This window comes from Vitis riparia, chromosome 2, assembly GCF_004353265.1.
Source record: "Vitis riparia cultivar Riparia Gloire de Montpellier isolate 1030 chromosome 2, EGFV_Vit.rip_1.0, whole genome shotgun sequence".
In the NCBI taxonomy this organism is placed as follows: domain Eukaryota; kingdom Viridiplantae; phylum Streptophyta; class Magnoliopsida; order Vitales; family Vitaceae; genus Vitis; species Vitis riparia.
This window is the reverse complement of record NC_048432.1, coordinates 6,621,889-6,639,185: the sequence shown is the minus strand read 5'-3', so window position 1 is coordinate 6,639,185 and position 17,297 is coordinate 6,621,889. Positions and strand designations below refer to the sequence as shown.

At 39.3% G+C, this 17,297-nt stretch overlaps 1 protein-coding gene across 1 annotated transcript; it reads left to right on the top strand.

Moving 5' to 3' along the window:
* The first annotated feature begins 10,236 nt into the window (after window positions 1-10,236).
* LOC117929878 (leucine-rich repeat extensin-like protein 5) lies at window positions 10,237-10,584 on the top strand. Its single transcript, XM_034850308.1, has one exon. The coding sequence runs from the start codon at window positions 10,237-10,239 to the stop codon at window positions 10,582-10,584; it is 348 nt and encodes a 115-aa protein (XP_034706199.1).
* Window positions 10,585-17,297: the final 6,713 nt, after the last annotated feature.

The following is a 17,297-nucleotide window of genomic DNA, read 5'->3' as shown; positions in this document are numbered from 1 at the left end:
TCTACAAAATTTGGATTCAGCAGCTTTGATGAAGCCACACTTTCTATTGATGATTCTGTAGACCAGATCACTGAGGTCCTCAACTCTTTTAGGACTTGGTGCAATGATATACATAGGAGTATTGGATACGGTAAATTTTGGAGTCAAAATCTTCGAGGCCAAAGCCACTACGTTAGACGACGCTCATCCAACCGCTATGAAGATTTGGAAGCCTATTGAAGGAATTGCTTGATCACAAAAGTATTATGAAGCGAGCATTATATTTCAAAATAGAGGGTTTAGGAATTATTTAGCATAAGATTCAGAATACTATCATAATTATTAATGAGAAAGATGAAGTTCGAAAGACTTCAACTTGCTCTCCACTCCAATTCGTATATTTTGGAAAGGATGGAGTTCTCCATGGGCCCTACAGATACTATAATGAAGACGCGTCCAGAATGTAGACTTCCTAGGATCCATGCAACTCCTTCATTGATGTTGGTAACACAACACACAGAGCCTGCACTCAAGCTTCCCTGGTACCTCCTCAACCTCAGTGGGTCAATACATCTGAAACTGATGCCAAATGAATTCCCGTTGAAGGGAATTATGGATAACTACAAATGATTTTAAGAGTCAGCTTCATCAGTACAAGCCCCGGAAGCAGTTTGCTAGAAGTGTACTCAAACTCCATGAGCAGACCCATAAGTTGCAGCTGTGTCTTTGATTGAATCAGTAGGCTGTTTTCCCTCAAGATTCGAACCAGATAAAGGCAATTGGAGTTAGGATTGGTTGCACTTTAACTTCTTCATGGCTTATACACTTGGAATTGCAGATGATATGCATTCCACCATTGACTATATATCGTTGTGCAAATGCTCATATTGAGGGTATCGCTACAAAATATCCCGAAACTGTCAAAACGAAAGTTATTCAAGAAAAGATGTCAAACTGACCCGAGAATTTATTGAAGATCTCAGAGATGAGAGGTTTGCTGAATCCAAAAAAAAGATGGCAAGCAACTTGATGCCGATGTTCACCTCAAGCACATCTGCGACGGTCATGCTGCTCTACATATGCGGTGACAGTGAGTCAATTGATGAGAAATCTTTTTATAACTTCCCAGAATGTTTGGGAAGCATCCCTGTAATTTAAATGAAATTCCTGAGAAATGCTTGTGTAATTTGATAACCTGGCTGCCTGAGTTGAACCACTGTGATGTCAGTGGGGGAAGGAAACAACAAATGCTTAATGAAGAGGTTGTACACCGAGAGTTCAGAACTGGAGGTTATGAGTGATGTTGTTCGAGATTTACAATCGGAAAGGGTTCCTATATGGCCAGAATACAGAGGATGATTGGTTTGGGACTGAAAAGAAGACTTATTTTTGTGGGGGCTGCCACCATTGATTTGTATGCTAAATGCAGGGATAATGATCAAGCTGTGAAGGAATTTTTATGAATGCCAATCTGCAATGTAGTTTCCTGGACTACCATCGTTTCTAGTTTTGTTCAGAAAGATGATGACACCAATTATTAAATGAGATATACAGTGAAAGAGGTAACAATGGGGATGGTGATCTTTGTCAAGAAAAGGGTTACTGATGCTCTGGACGAAGCTGCGACTAGAGAATAATTAAGCCTTACAAGAGAAAGACTTCCCACGATGAGCCTTACTTCCTGAACACTGTCATCGATAATTTTGGTGCATAAACTACTCATGAAAATGAAAGGTATCTGAGGATAACTTCCAATCGAAAAAGGGAACGATCAACTTGTAGTAGAGTTTGAATTGTCTGGAAATGGTTGGGTTTCAGGATTGATAATCATCTTGTTCTTGATAAATGAATAGAATCACATACAAATTCTTTTCTTTCCTTTAGATGAGAATCAAATGCATCACACCATCGTATAGTTGAAATTTTGAGCCAGAATAGAAAAGGAGACAGAACAAAGAAAGCAAGGTTCTGAAGGGAATCATTCGAAATGGACCAGTTGACAAAGTCTAAAAGTCTCATTCTAGATTTTCTTCTGAAACTATGGAAGGAAATGCAGTAGGATTTGTACCTGACTCAACCTGAGAGCATGCTTCTTTGTTCATCCCACCAGTTGCAGAAAACAAGTTGGCTTCTGATGCCCATGAGAAGGAACCTGATTCCACCATTGATAAAATATCAAGCAAATCTACTGGTTATTCGACAATTGAAGAGTCGTAGCGTATTGTTATTTGCTTGTGAATTGTTGAAACAACAGTACCATGACTGGAGGATCGAATATCTGGTACCGGAAATGAAGTTGAGATCAGAGAATCTACTCTTTCTGCTCACGCCTGTTTTCTCATAAAGAATATGCCTCAAAATGAGGAACACATTCGAGACATCCCTGTCAACTTGTTGGGTCAACCTAGAGAAGGTTTCTTCAGGTTCTATGGAATTCCTCCTGTCTGCATTCCCTACTATTTTCAGTCGATGATGAGTCGCCTTCTACTCTTTCCAATGATGCTACTAATTCTGAACTCAGGTTAAAAGATCTAAACTTGAGAGTAAATATAGCGTCGTCTGGTTCAATAGAACACACTAACAAGCTCGCTTAGTTTGAAAGAATACACCAGCAAGTTAGCATCTGACCAACGTGAATACGAATCAGTTGGCTCACTTTACCTTGATTGTCCTTTTGTTGATGATCTCCAAGCAAATAAGAGGTGGCAGGTCCAGGTATCAGAGAATGGGGTAACTCAACGAAGAGAGCAAGTGAAGAATCTACAGATTGCCCAATTGTTTCCAAGATTACTCACAGATATGTTCCAGATTCTCAAGAATTCCTTCAACACTGTCGAGCTTGTCAGAAAGTGGGAAGGATTGCAACAACTTCAGACCCTTGCACATAATGAACACCTGCAATTCTTTCGAACTGAGATGACTCCCCAGAAGTTGCATAATTTATAGTCTCAATTGCAGCAGGAACAGAAAGTTCTACCTTCAGATATGGAATTGGACCTCAAAGATTGAAATAAGTGGTGGTGTCCAAGTTTGACTTAGAAAATGAAGCGAAGGAGTTAGAGAATTATAAAATAAAACTGCAGTTGGGAAAATCTTGAATTGGCAGAGAGGTTAGAATCCACTTAACCCTTGCAAGATCTGTTCTGGGATATACAGAAATAGAAGAAATAAAGAAATTGAACCACAACCTCAGACACAAAAAAGGAAGACCTGTTAAAGAAAATTGAGATGTTACAAGTAGATCAGTGCACTGACATAGAAGAGCTACTTTTACCTGTGATGACTCAATGCTCGCTAATGACATAAATTGAGGAATTAACAGCCCGGTGTTGTTTCATCTGTTGCAAAGGACCCGAGCGAATTCGCTTGAGTTCCAAGTTTGAGGAGGAAGTAAAGCTGATAACTTTTGAATATGGGCATGCAGAAAGACTTGAGAAGAAGGAAATTGACTTTATGGATTTTGATTGTGACCTAGGGTTATCTTCAGAAGCTGACTCCAGTTTCAGGGATTTATGCAAGAGGGTTTCAAGAAATGAGGAAGAGCTCAAGAACATAGTGATGCAAAACACTTAAATGCATGCGAGAGAGTAGAAGGGAAAAATTCAAAGGGAACAACAGCAGCATCTACGACCACCAGCAATGCAAATCATAATCACATCCCTAGACTGCCTTCTGAAAATGGCCATCCTGGTGTACACTCTCCTCTTCCTCCTCCACCCCTCATCTTCATCATGCTTCTACATGTTTTAAATTGTGTTTTCAAAATCGTTTTCATCCAAATAACCCTAACTTTAGATAATTATCCCTAAACTCTCTTTAGGCATAATATCCAGATTCTAACATACTATTTGCTGCCATTTTCCCTTTCGGCATGCATTTTAAGCATTTTCAACCATTTTCTTGATTTTTTTCGATTTTCTCAAGCATGAATAAACTCCATAATTCCAAGTCATAGAATTTATGGAATCAACTCATGCAAAAGTAATATGGACTTTGGTGGGGGGTCCGACATTCATGATACCTTCTTCAATATTGTTTGCTTGATATGTTGATTTTTTATTCTTCTTGATGATATACATGAATTTGTTTTGTATTTATTGTTGACATGCTCTTGATTCCCATAAAGGAGTACTGGCTTGCTATCCAGGTACGCTCTCTTCTCATCTATTTTCTAGAACTCTATGGACTTGTATGCCATTGATGACCATATCCATATTTGACGTGATTCTTGGATGTCTTGATATATGCCTGATTTGCTTGAATAAAACAAATGTTGTGTGCTACATTTCTACACTAACTTTTATGTTTTATGATAGCGCTTGAAGAGCGGTTCAGGTACGCACCCTAACTCTCCTTTATTGCAATTTGATTGTGTTTGGCATGCCACTCTCTAAAATCACCTAGCCTATTTAGGTATCTATAATTAATTGATTAATTGCCACACTTCCCTTAATTTTGTCAGTAGAGACCTTTTTAGAGCTTAGAGGGGTGCTACCTCCTAGAGGTACCTTCCCAATAAGTAACCTGATCCCCGGACTAAGACTCGGGTTTTTCAAAGACATGCCTTTTTTCCAAAAATTATGGAGTCACATTTTAGGGTTTTTCTTTCTTGTTTTATTTTCCCTTTAAAATAAAAATAAATAAGTGGCGACTCCAAATTTTTTTAAAAATTAATTTTTCACAAATAAAAAGCGAGTCTCGCCGATCGAGTGGGGACGCACGTGAAAAATGCGGGTCCACAATGGGATGAACCGAACAAAGGAGAAATGGGGAAGATGAAGTCTCAACCAAATGCCTTTAATGCTAAGGTTGGGATGTATACCGTTGCAGCTATGACAAGAAGATTGGAGGAGCTAGAACTGAAAAAGATACGTGAAGTACAAGTCGTTGCTGAGACACCAGTGCAAGTCATGCCATGTCCTATTTATCAATCTTATGAGCACTTGGTGGAGGAGTGTCCTACAATTCCAGCTGCTAGGGAAATGTTTGGAGATCAAGCAAATGTCATTGGACAATTCAAGCCCAACAACAATGCCTCGTATGGTAATATCTACAACTCAAATTGGAGGAACCATCCAAATTTCTCTTGGAAGCCAAGAGCACCTCAGTATACATAGCCAGGACAAGCATCTCAACAATCTTCAAATCTTGAGCAAGCAATAGTGAATCTAAGCAAGGTCGTGGGAGATTTTGTTGGAGATTAGAAATCCATCAATGCTCAACTCAGTCAAAGAATTGACAGTGTAAAGAATACATTGAATAAAACGATGGATGGAATGCAAAATGATTTATCTTAGAAGATAGATAATCTCCAATACTCAATCTCAAGGCTCACTAACCTTAATATAGTGCAAGAGAAGGGGAGATTTCCTTCTCAACCTCACCAAAACCCTAAGGGTATCCATGAAGTGGAAGCTCATGAGGGAGAGTCTTCACAAGTGAGAGACGTCAAAGCCTTGATCACTCTAAGGAGTGGTAAAAAGGTTGAGCTGCCAACACCCAAGCCACATGCTGAGAAAAAGGAAGAAGAAGAAGAGACAGAGAAGAGGGAGGAAATCAAAGGAAAGAAGAAAGATAGTAGTGAAAGGAAAGAGGACCATGATTCAATAGTGAATGCAAATCCGGAGAAAGTAGTTATCAAGGGAGATATGATGAAGAAACACACACCTCCACCTTTTCCTCAAGCTTTGCATGGGAAAAAGGGAATTAGAAATGCATCATAAATTCTTGAAGTATTGAGACAAGTGAAGGTCAACATCCCATTGCTAGATATGATTAAACAAGTGCCAACTTATGCAAAATTCCTCAAGGACTTGTGTACTATCAAAATAGGGTTGAATGTGAATAAGAAAGCCTTCTTGACTGAGCAAGTAAGTGTTATCATACAGTGCAAGTCTCCATTGAAGTACAAAGATCCGGGTTGCCCTACCATCTTAGTCATGATTGGAGGAACTGTAGTGGAGAAAGCTTTGTTAGACTTGGGAGCAAGTGTGAATTTGCTACCATACTCTCTCTATAAGCAATTGGGACTTGGTGAATTGAAGCTAACATCAATCACTCTATCTCTAGCAGATAGATTAGTTAAAATTCCAAGAGGGATAATTGAAGATGTCGTAGTTCAAGTTGATAATTTCTACTATCCAGTAGACTTTATTGTTCTTGACACAGGCTCAATTATCAATGAAACTAATTATGTTCCTATCATACTTGGAAGGCTGTTCCTAGCTCCATCAAATGCAATCATAAATTATAGGAATCGACTCATACAACTCATGTTTGGCAACATGACATTGGAGCTCAATATCTTTATATGTCCAAAAAGCCAATCACTCTAGAAGAAGAGGAAGGTCCAAAAGAGGTATGCATTATTGACACTCTAGTGGAGGAGCATTGTAATAAGAAAATGCAAGAGAAGTTGAATGAAAGTCTTGGGGATCTTAAAGAAGGGTTGCCTGACCCCTCAGATTTGCTTGCTACTCTACAAGGTTGGAGAAGGATATAAGAAATTCTACCTTTGTTCAATAAAGGAGTGGCACAAGAAGTTGCTAATGAGGAGACCCCAAAGCTTAATTTATAGCCCCTACCCATGGAGTTGAAGTATGCATACCTAGAAGAGAATAAAAAGTGTCCTGTTATTATATCTTCATCTCTTACTACTCCTCAGGAGGTGTGTCTACTTGAATATCTCAAGAGATGTAAGAAAGCAATAGGATGCCAAATATCTGACTTGAAAGGCATCAGTCCTTTGGTCTGTACACATCATATATACATGGAAGAAGAAGCTAAACCAATTCATCAACCTCAAAGAAGATTGAATCCTCATATGCAAGAGGTGGTGCGAGTTGAGGTTCTTAAGCTACTTCAAGTAGGTATTATCTACCCCTTATCAGATAGCCTATGGGTGCGTCCCACTCAAGTGGTACCAAATAAGTCAGGGATCACAGTGGTGCAAAATGAAAAGGGAGAAGAAGTTGCTACACGCCTCACTTCAAGTTGGAGGGTGTGTATTGATTATAGAAAATTGAATGTTGTGACAAGGAAGGATCATTTTCCATTGCCATTTATTTATCAAGTGTATGAAAGAGTCTCAGGCCATCCTTTCTATTGTTTCTTGGACGGCTACTTCTGGTATTTTCAAATAGAAATCAATGTTGAAGATCAGGAGAAGACCACTTTCACATGTCCATTTGGAACATATGCCTACAGAAGAATGCCTTTTGGTTTATGCAATGCACCTACAACATTCCAACAATGTATGTTAAGTATCTTCAGTGATATGGTGGAGCGAATTATGGAGGTTTTCATGGATGACATCACCATATATGGAAGTGCATTTGAGGAATGCTTAGTTAACTTGGAAGCGGTTCTAAACAGATGCATTGAAAAGGACTTGGTGCTTAACTAGGAGAAATGCCATTTTATGGTACATCAAGGAATTGTCCTTGGCCACATCATCTCTGAGAAAGGTGTTGAAGTTGATAAAGCAAAGGTGGAACTTATTATCAGATTGCCACCCCCAACAACTGTAAAAGGAGTAAGGCAATTCCTTGGCCATGCAAGTTTCTACAAGAGGTTTATAAAAGATTTCTCTAAGCTTTCAAAGCCTCTTTGTAAACTATTGGGTAAGGATGCGAAATTTGTATGGGATGAGAGATGTCAAAGGAGTTTTGAGCAACTGAAGCAATTCTTGACAACCGCTCCAATAGTAAGGGCTCCTAACTGGAAACTACCTTTTGAAGGGATGTGTGATGCCAGTGACTTTGCTATAGAAGTTGTTCTTGGTCAAAGAGAATATGGAAAACCCTATGTGATATACTATGCAAGCAAAACATTGAACGAAGCAGAAAGGAACTACACAACCATAGAGAAAGAATTGTTACCTATAGTGTTTGACTTAGACAAGTTTCGTGCTTATCTAGTAGGGTCTTCCATCGTGGTTTTCACTGACCATTCAGCCTTGAAGTATTTATTGACAAAGCAAGATGCAAAAGCAAGGTTGATTAGATGGATTCTCTTACTATAAGAGTTTAATCTCCAAATCAAAGATAAGAAAGGAGTGGAGGATGTGGTAGCTGACCACCTTTCAAGGTTGGCTATAGCACATAATTCCCATGTTTTACCTATTAATGATGACTTTCCAGAGGAATCACTCATGTTGCTAGAAAATGCTCCTTGGTATGCTTATATTTCTGACTATCTAGTTACTAGTGAAGTTCCAAGTGAGTGGAAAGCACAAGATAGGAAGCACTTCTTTGCAAAGATTCATGCCTACTATTGGGAAGAACCTTTTCTTTTCATATATTGTGCAGATAAAATAATAAGGAAGTGTGTCCTTGAAGAAGAGCAACAAGGAATCCTCAGTCATTGCCATGAAAGTGCATGTGGAGGCCACTTTGCCCCTCAGAAAACGGCCATGAAGGTGTTGCAATCAGGTTTTAGTTGGCCATCACTTTTCAAAGATGCTCACACCATGTGTAGGAGTTGTGATAGATGCCAAAGGCTTGGGAAGCTGACACGAAGAAATCAAATGCCTATGAACCCCATTTTAATAGTTGATCTCTTCGATGTTTGGGGCATTGACTTCATGGGACCTTTCCCAATGTCTTTTGGTAACTCTTACATTTTGGTGGGGATAGGCTATGTTTCTAAACGGGTTGAGGCAATCCCATGTAAACACAATGATCACAGAGTTTCTCAAAGAGAACATCTTTTGAAAAATTGGGGTGCCCAAGGCCATAATCAGTGATGGGGGTACTCATTTTTGCAACAAGCCTTTTGAAACTCTTTTAACTAAGTATGGGGTGAAGCATAAGGTAGCTACACCTTATCACCCTAAGACTTCCGGGCAAGTTGAGTTAGCAAATAGGGAAATGAAGAATATATTGATGAAGGTGGTGAACACGAGCAGAAGAGATTGGTCTATTAAGCTCCATGATTCACTATGGGCATATAGAACAGCTTACAAGATTATTCTTGACATGCCTCCTTATCGCCTAGTCTATGGAAAAGCATGTCATCTCCCTGTGGAAGTTAAATAGAAGGCTTGGTGGGTAATTAAGAAGGTAAACATGGACTTGACCAGAGCCAGGATGAAGAGGTGCTTAGACCTTAATGAGATGGAGGAATTAAGAAATGATGCCTACATCAATTCCAAAGTTGCAAAACAGAGGATGAAGAGGTGGCATGACCAGTTAATCTCCAACAAAGAATTTTGGAAGGGACAAAGAGTCTTACTATATGACTCTAAGCTCTATATCTTTCCTGGAAAGCTGAAGTCAAGGTGGATAGGCCCTTTCATTATTCACCCAGTGCATCTCAATGGAATGGTGAAACTACTAAATTCCAATAGCATGGACACTTTCAAAGTCGATGGCCACCGTCTCAAACCATTCATGAAGCCATTCAATCAACACAAGGAGGAAGTCAGCCTCCTTGAGCCACAGAAATCCTGACCAAAAAGGGGTTAGATGGACTTAGTCTTTTTGAAGACTAATCAAAGTCCATGTTTTTGTTTTGATTTTGTTAATTTAAAATCTTTATTAATTGTTTTAATTTTGATATTTGCGTTGATTTATTTTATTTTGACAGAACTTAGACTTTTTAAATGATCAAAATCAGGAGGAATTTCAAGGGAAGTGGAGGGAAGCCACAGAGGACCAAAGAATGAGGAAAAGAAAGGAATTTATTTTACTTGCGAAAATTTCGTAAAATAAAAAGTCATCTTGAGAAAATTGGGTCATCCTACGAAAAACTTTCGCAAGTCGAAGACCCAAGCTACGAAAATTTTCGCAACTGTAAACCACCCTTCAGGCACACGTGTGCCATTTCACAGCCTTCAAAGCTCATTTCGTAGCTGCGAAATCCCCAAAGCATAATTTCGCAAGCAAAAGGCCCCAAGCTGCGAACCACCCTCCAAGCACATGTGTACCATTTCGCAACCTCTAAAGCCCATTTCGCAGTTGCGAGATGGGTTGCGAAACCACTTGTGAAATCTCCATCTAGCTAGGAAATCTCCATCACATTGCAAAATGGCACTTCAGCTGCGAAAATGTCAACCGTCATTTGAATATCTATTTAAGCCTCTAATTTCATAAATTTTTATTTCGCACAACTATTTTAACCTATGAAAAACCTCTTTAACTTGCGAAACTCAAGAATATTAGAGGACCCTCTCTAAAGAAAGTCCAGAGAACGTGCATCTGAATAAGAACACCCATCACACCTCCACCTACCCTCTGGAACCTCTTCACTTTAGCCATGGCCAAAATGAAAGGAGCCAAGACCCTATCTCCATCAGCTCGCAGTAGTAGACCAAGAGTCTCACCTGTGCGAGACTCCATGACTGAGCCTCCACAGCTACCCGTCATGCAACCTTCCGAGGATGGAGTGCCGCCTAGTCCTTCTCAGCGAAGATATCAGACTAGGAGACCACCCACTACACCAGGGGCAAGCTCTTCACCCCCCAAGAAGTCAGTTAGTCGCTCTCTTGCGAAGAAATCTAGAGTCTCAGGTCCAATAGAGCCATTAGAGCCTCCACAACCTCATCCGCCTACTACAGAGTCTCAGATTCCTTCTGGGATGACTCCAGAAGTTATTATCAGGTGACCTTTGGTTACTCAGCCACCCATAGAGGGAAATTTGGATTGTCGGGCTAGGTCATTCCACTCCGAGCTATGTTTTGATGGAGAGACTTTCAGACACCCGTCGGAGCTCAGAGATTCATTCCACCTACTGCAGAGGTACCATTTGGAGTACCTAATGACTCCAAGGGATTTCTTCTATCCCCGAGTAGCATTAGACTTTCATCAGTCTATGACTACGCATCACGTCTGGGATCCTACTGTTATCCACTTCACTATTGATGGACGTCATGGTATCTTAGGAGCCAGACACATTGCAGAGGCTCTGCGCATTCCATATGAGCTAGTGAGTCCAGCAGATTACAGAGAGTGGGCTCATCTTTCTCAGAGCGATATGGTTCGTATATTGTCTAGGGGGACATCCACACGCTCGTTTCTTTTGAGGAAGGAGGTTCCGCCCAACATGTTTCTTCTGGATGCGCTCCTACACTCCAATATATTTCCACTTCAGCATATGGTGCAGAGGAGGGGAGCTATACTGGAGGCCTTGTTTAGGATATGAGAGGGTTTTTACTTTGGCCCTCATCATTTGATCATGACCACTCTTCTTTACTTTGAATAGAAGGTCCACAGGAAGAAGCTACAAAGAGTAGATGCCATTCTACTGCTTTTCCCTAGGCTGCTCTGTTAGATATTAGAGAATTTGGGCTATCCTTCTAAGCCTCAGCTTGAGCGTAGACACATTTGCCGAGAGGTATTCACTCTTGACAAATGGACTAATATGATGGCTTATGTTGCACATCCAGGAGCCCCAACTGGACCAGAGGATTCAGAGATACCACAGGATGAGCAGCCACAGGAGGTACAGTAGGCTGAGATACCTACAGGGATCATAGCACCTACCCCTACAGCACCTTCTATAGTGCTCACACCTGAGGAAACATCTTTTACTCCTCCTACCACTCTTGGGACTCCGCCAGTTGTACCAACTACATCTGCGCCTCCTCCATCTGAGTCTAGTATCACCATATCCATTTCAGAGTTTAGAGGCTTATGTCATCCATTTCAGATACAACAACATTTGGGTATTTTATTGCCACCTGAGCATGATATACCCTGCCCATCAGAGCCTATAGATCCATCTTAGGACGCTCCTCCAGCAGAGCAGATTGTGCCCCATGAGGAGACTACTACAGGAGAGATAGAGACACCAATCCCGAGCACTCAGAGTTCCACAGTAAAGCCATTGTCTCCACACGATCCTCCCACCACTACTAGATCATCTATCTATTTTTTTTTTTTGTATTTACTTATTATAGTAGAACTCATAATCCCATGTTTTTTATGTTTTATATACTAGGATTTGATGTATTACTTGTTCATAGTTCATAGTGTACTTTCTTAAAGTAATACATATCCATCATTTTTTAGTATACTTGGCATAATAGCATTTTATTTCCTCTACTCATAAATTTTTGTTGTTTTTTGAATCATGTGATTTCTCCTAGATGACTCGGACTCCATGTCACTTAGGAAGTACCACTTCCTCCTTGTATTTTTAATCGCTCTTGCCACATTGAGGGCAATTTTCAACTTGGTTGGGGGGAAGAGAGTTAAAGAAGAAAGTTTTGTTATTAATGCTAAGTTATTTTAGTAATTTAGTTGTTTTTGCTTAATTTTTAAAACAAAAATTAAAGTTTTTATTCTACTCTTCATGGTTATCAAGCAATAATTCTCAAAATGAAATGGGAGAAATTGAATTTTTGTCTTTTTACTTGACTGAGAATTTGTATTATGCTTATTAAAGTTGATGAATTGTTGAAACTTCTACTGAATTCAACCTTATTTCTTCCACTTTAAGCTATTCACACACTGTGCACGTTAGGTTCCGATTATAAGATGAAAAACTATTTCACCCCCTTCACTTAGGAAATTTCAGACTTGGTACTTCTGACCTCATTTAATAGTGTTGTGACACCTTATAAAAGGCCAATGAGCCTTTGAAAAGAAAAGAAAGAAAGAAAAAAATGTTTTACTTGCCTTGAAACCCGAGCAAGGTCTGAGGGGTATATGGTGAAAATCTTTAAAACCTGGTGCCCTAAGCCTTCATTGGTTTGGAGTCACTGACCTCAATGCTCATTACAAGGGTGAATAGGTGGAGTTTAACATACTGTAGGTGCTTAGGTATTAAAATTAATTCTCAAAAGTTCGGGGTAAAATCTGAGAAGTTAGTAGTTGAAAGATCCTTAAAGCTTGATGTCCTAAACCTTAATTGGTTGGGAGTCATCGATGGACCCCCATTACATGGACAATTTAGAAAAGAATACCTTTAAGCTTTGTACTCCTACAATGAAAAAATTGTGAACCAAGAGGTGCGTTCTTAACCTATTGGAGGTTGTCAGTTTGCTAAGTGTTGAAAATGAACTAGGTTGGGGGCAGCGATTAGTTCAGCATACTATATTCGGAAGCTAAAAAGTAACACTTAGATTTTTGTGGAAGAGTAAGGTTTGGCCCTTTGGGAGTGGAAATTCTTTTAAAGGTTAAATTTACATAATACCTTCTCTTTATGAATTGTGATTAGACAAGTTATTTGATAACTCTTGTTGAAGTTTGAGTTTTATATCTTTAATGTTCCATGTGAGAGTTTGATCATCATGCCACTTGAAAATTTTTTAAGTGATCAGCATGATGTTGTAAATTATAGTACTATTTATTTTTCTTTTTCTCTCCTTCATTGCTAAGGGACTAGCAATATGTTAGTTGAGGGAGTGATTACTACTCAAAAAGTGCTATTTTATAGCTTGTAATGAACTCTTTTAAACACTTTTGAGTAGTACTTATTACCTTTTAACTCAATTGGCATGTTAAGGACCCTTGCAATCATTTCTAATCAAACTGTGCTAAGTTTTGGTGTTTTTGATAACTTTATGATCACCAAAGCATTCTAAGATGAGGGAAAGCTCTATATAACCCATGGCAAAGCAAATGGAAGCTCATTTATAGGAAGAATCCAAGCTTTGGAGCTTTGTAGTCCTTTGCCAAAACCAAATCAAGAATGCGAGGAAAAACAAAGAAAGGAATCTAACATGAAGAAATCCAAGAGGATAGAAACTGTAGGACACATTTCTAGCACTTTATGGAGTTCATTTTATGCATACTATATTTTGTTTCGAATCTCGGTAAGTCAAGAGTCCAATGCTTCAAACGGTGTGCAAATCAGAGCTAAAATGAAGAAGTTATGGCCATTGGAATATAATCGCACCAAGCTGAAAGACAATTTCGCAAGCTACGAAATCACAAAATTCAAGTTACAAAATCAACCTTTTCTTGAGAAATGGACACTTTCAGCTTACGAATTTTTTGCAAGACATTTTCCAAGCTGTGAAATCTATCTGTGCTCCCAAATATTTGAGACCGACTCTTTTAGATTTTTTTTCTTCAGATATTTGTTGTTTAAATCCCCATTTTCTCATTGTAATCCACCAATCATAGGATTCCTTAGTTAGGAAGTAAGAAGAAAGGGTGAATAACCTCCTATATATCATTTGTAATTTTATTTTTACAGAGATCTCGGGAGTTTGTTCTCAAAGACCAACTTTTTGTATAGTTTTGAAGAAAGTAATACACAAAGCTTTGCTCTACCTTACCTACTCATTTTGATTGTATTTTTCTCACTAGCCAAACAAGCTCTGAGGATGTTTCCTCAGAGAATGAGTGGCTAGGCTTTTTGTCTCTTGGAGTTAAGGAAGCTGGGTAAGGTGCTGAATGCAAAAATTAGAAGTTTTGTTGTTTCAGGTTTTAATGAAGAGAAAGTGTGACCCGTTAATGGTTTCTATGTTTTTAGTTAACTTAAAATGCCTTAAAATCACCTGGGCCAACACTTGGTAAGGCAAGTGGTCTCCGTCCATTGAGATACACTAGTTTATCTCTTGCGAGCCTTTGGGAGGTGGTTTAAAGGTAGGATTTTCTAGAATAGCCAACACTTGGTAAGCTTTTAGACTCCAAGGAGACATCCATTAGTTATCTCTTGCAAGCTTTTGACGGTAATCCAAGGTTAAGAATCACCTTGAATGGCTAATACTAGGTGAGAGGTATGAACCATTACAAGATGATTCAGTGATAGGGAATTAGTGTTTGAATCCATAAACGGGAAGCATTTGTACCACACTGGTTCGGGAAATAACTATATGTTAAATCCCCAATGTGAGGAAAAGATTCAAGTGATTGGAACACTCTGTTTGTAATAGGAACCTGGCTCAGTGATCCAAAAACTCCAAGAAACACTTTTCTTTGTAAGTAATTTCTGTTACTTTATTGTTGGTTTCACTTAAAAAACCAACATTTTCAAACATCTTTATGTTTTCTTTTTTAGCTAACCTTGAAATGAAAAAGCACCAATTCAGCTTTGAATTAATATCAATTGTAATTTGAAAACCCATCCCAGTGAACGATCCTAGAGCCACTATGCTATGCTAGCTGAGGCTATCCTAGTACATGGTGGAATAAGTTATAAATTTTGTTGATTACTCCCGTCTGAGGGCCGAAATCAAGGTACACCAGTTGATTGATCACCAATCAAAAGGACATACACCAGCTGGGCATGAAATCAGCTATGAACAACTCAAAGCTATGGTTGACATGAACAACTCCAAGTTCTCAGCTCAAGTTGTAGATGCTATGAACAAATCAATGTTATGGTTGACATGAATGCCTCTGAGTCATGATCTTAAGGCTTTATATGCTTTGAAAATATTAAGGTTGTGGATGACATGATTGACTCTGGGTCGTGAGCTAAGGGCTTTAAATGCTATAAATAGAAAAGTGGCGTTGTTGACATGATCAAGTCTAGGTAGTGAGCCTAGAGCTCTATATGCTATTATTAGCTTAGGGTTGTGGATGACACAAATGACTATGGGTCGTGAGCTCAAGGCTTTAGAATCTATGAACACCTCAGGGCTATGGTTGACATGAACAACTCTAGGTCATGGGCTCAAGGCCCTAAATGTTATGAACAACTTAGGGTTGTTGATGATATGAGCTACTTTGGGTCATAAGCTCAGGGTGATGGATGTTATGAACAACTCAACATTGTGGATGAACGAATGACTCTAAATCTCATGGACTCATGGCTCCATATGTTATCCACATATAAGGGTTGTGGATGACATGAACGAGTTCATGTCATGAGCCTAAGCCTTTAGATATGTTGAACAACTCAAGGTTGTGGATGCCATGAATGACTCTGGGTCATGAGCTTAGAGCTCTAGATCCTACGTATAGTTTAAGGTTACGGTTAACATAAATGATTCCTAATCATGAGCTCACGACTTTCAAACCTAAGAATAGCTCAGGGTTGTGTATAACATGAACAAGTCCAGGTCATGACCATAAGGCTCTAAATCCTATGAAGAACTCAATGTAGTGGATGACATGAATGACTCTAGGTCATCAACTGAGGGCTCTAGGTGCTATGAACAACTCAGAGTTGTGGTTGACATGAACGACTCTAGGTCGTGAGCTAAGGGTTCTAGATGCTATGAACAACTCATGGCTATGGATGAGATGAAAGACTCCAGGTTGTGAGCTTAGGGCTCTAGATGTTACAAATAGCTTAGGGGTGTTGTTGGAAGGAACGATTCTATGTTGTGAGCTTAGGGCTCTCGATGATATGAATAGCTCAGGACTACAAATGACGTGAGCTACTCTCGATCGTTACCTCATCGCTCTAGATTCTGAGAATTGCTTAGGGTTGTGGATGATTTGAACGACTCAAGATCCCATGTGCTTAGGCCTTTAGATGCTATGAACAGGTCAGGGGTGTAGTTTGTATGCACAATTCTTGGTCGTGATCCCATGGCTCTAAATACAATGAACAAGTCAGGGTTGTGGATGTGATTGTGTGCCTAACTGTTGTCCCTTGAGTTTGGTCTTCAGACAAGAGTAATCAACAAAATTTATACCTATATCACCATGCACTAGGATAGCCTTAGCTAATATAGCATAGTTGCTCTAGGATCGTTCACTGGGAAGGGTTTTCAACTTACAACTGATACCAATTCAAAGTTGAATTGGTGCTTTTTCATTTCAAGGTTAGCTTAAGAAGAAAACATAAACTTTGGTTGAAAAAGGATTTGTTTTAAGCTAACTAAAAAGAAAGTAATGGGAATTACTTATGAAGAAAAGCGTTCCTTGGAGTTTTAGGTTCACTGAGGAGGCTCCTCATGCAAAAACAGAGCTCCGCTCACTTGAATCTTTTCCTTGCATTAGAGAATTAACATATAGTTAATTCTCTAACGGGTGTTGTACAGATGTTTCCCTTTAAAGGATTTCAACACTAATTCCCTCTCACTGATGCAACTTGCAATGGCTCGTGCCTCTCACCTAGCATTCGCCATTCAAGGTGATCATTAACCTTGGACTTCCCTTCTCAAGCTCGCAAGAGATAACTAATGGATGTCTCCTTAGAGTCCAAAAGCTTACTAAGTGTTGGCAATTCTAGAAAATCCTACCTTCAAGTCACCTCCCAAAGGCTCGCAAGAGATAAACTAGTGCATCTCCATGGACGAAGATCACTTGCCTTACCAAGTGTTAGCCCAGGTGAATTGAAGGCGTTTTAACTTAACTAAAAACATAGAAATCATTAACGGATCACACTTTCTCTTCATTAAAAGCTGAAACAACAAAACTACCAATTCTTGCATTCGGAGCCTTGCCCGGCTACCTTAGCTCCAAGGAACT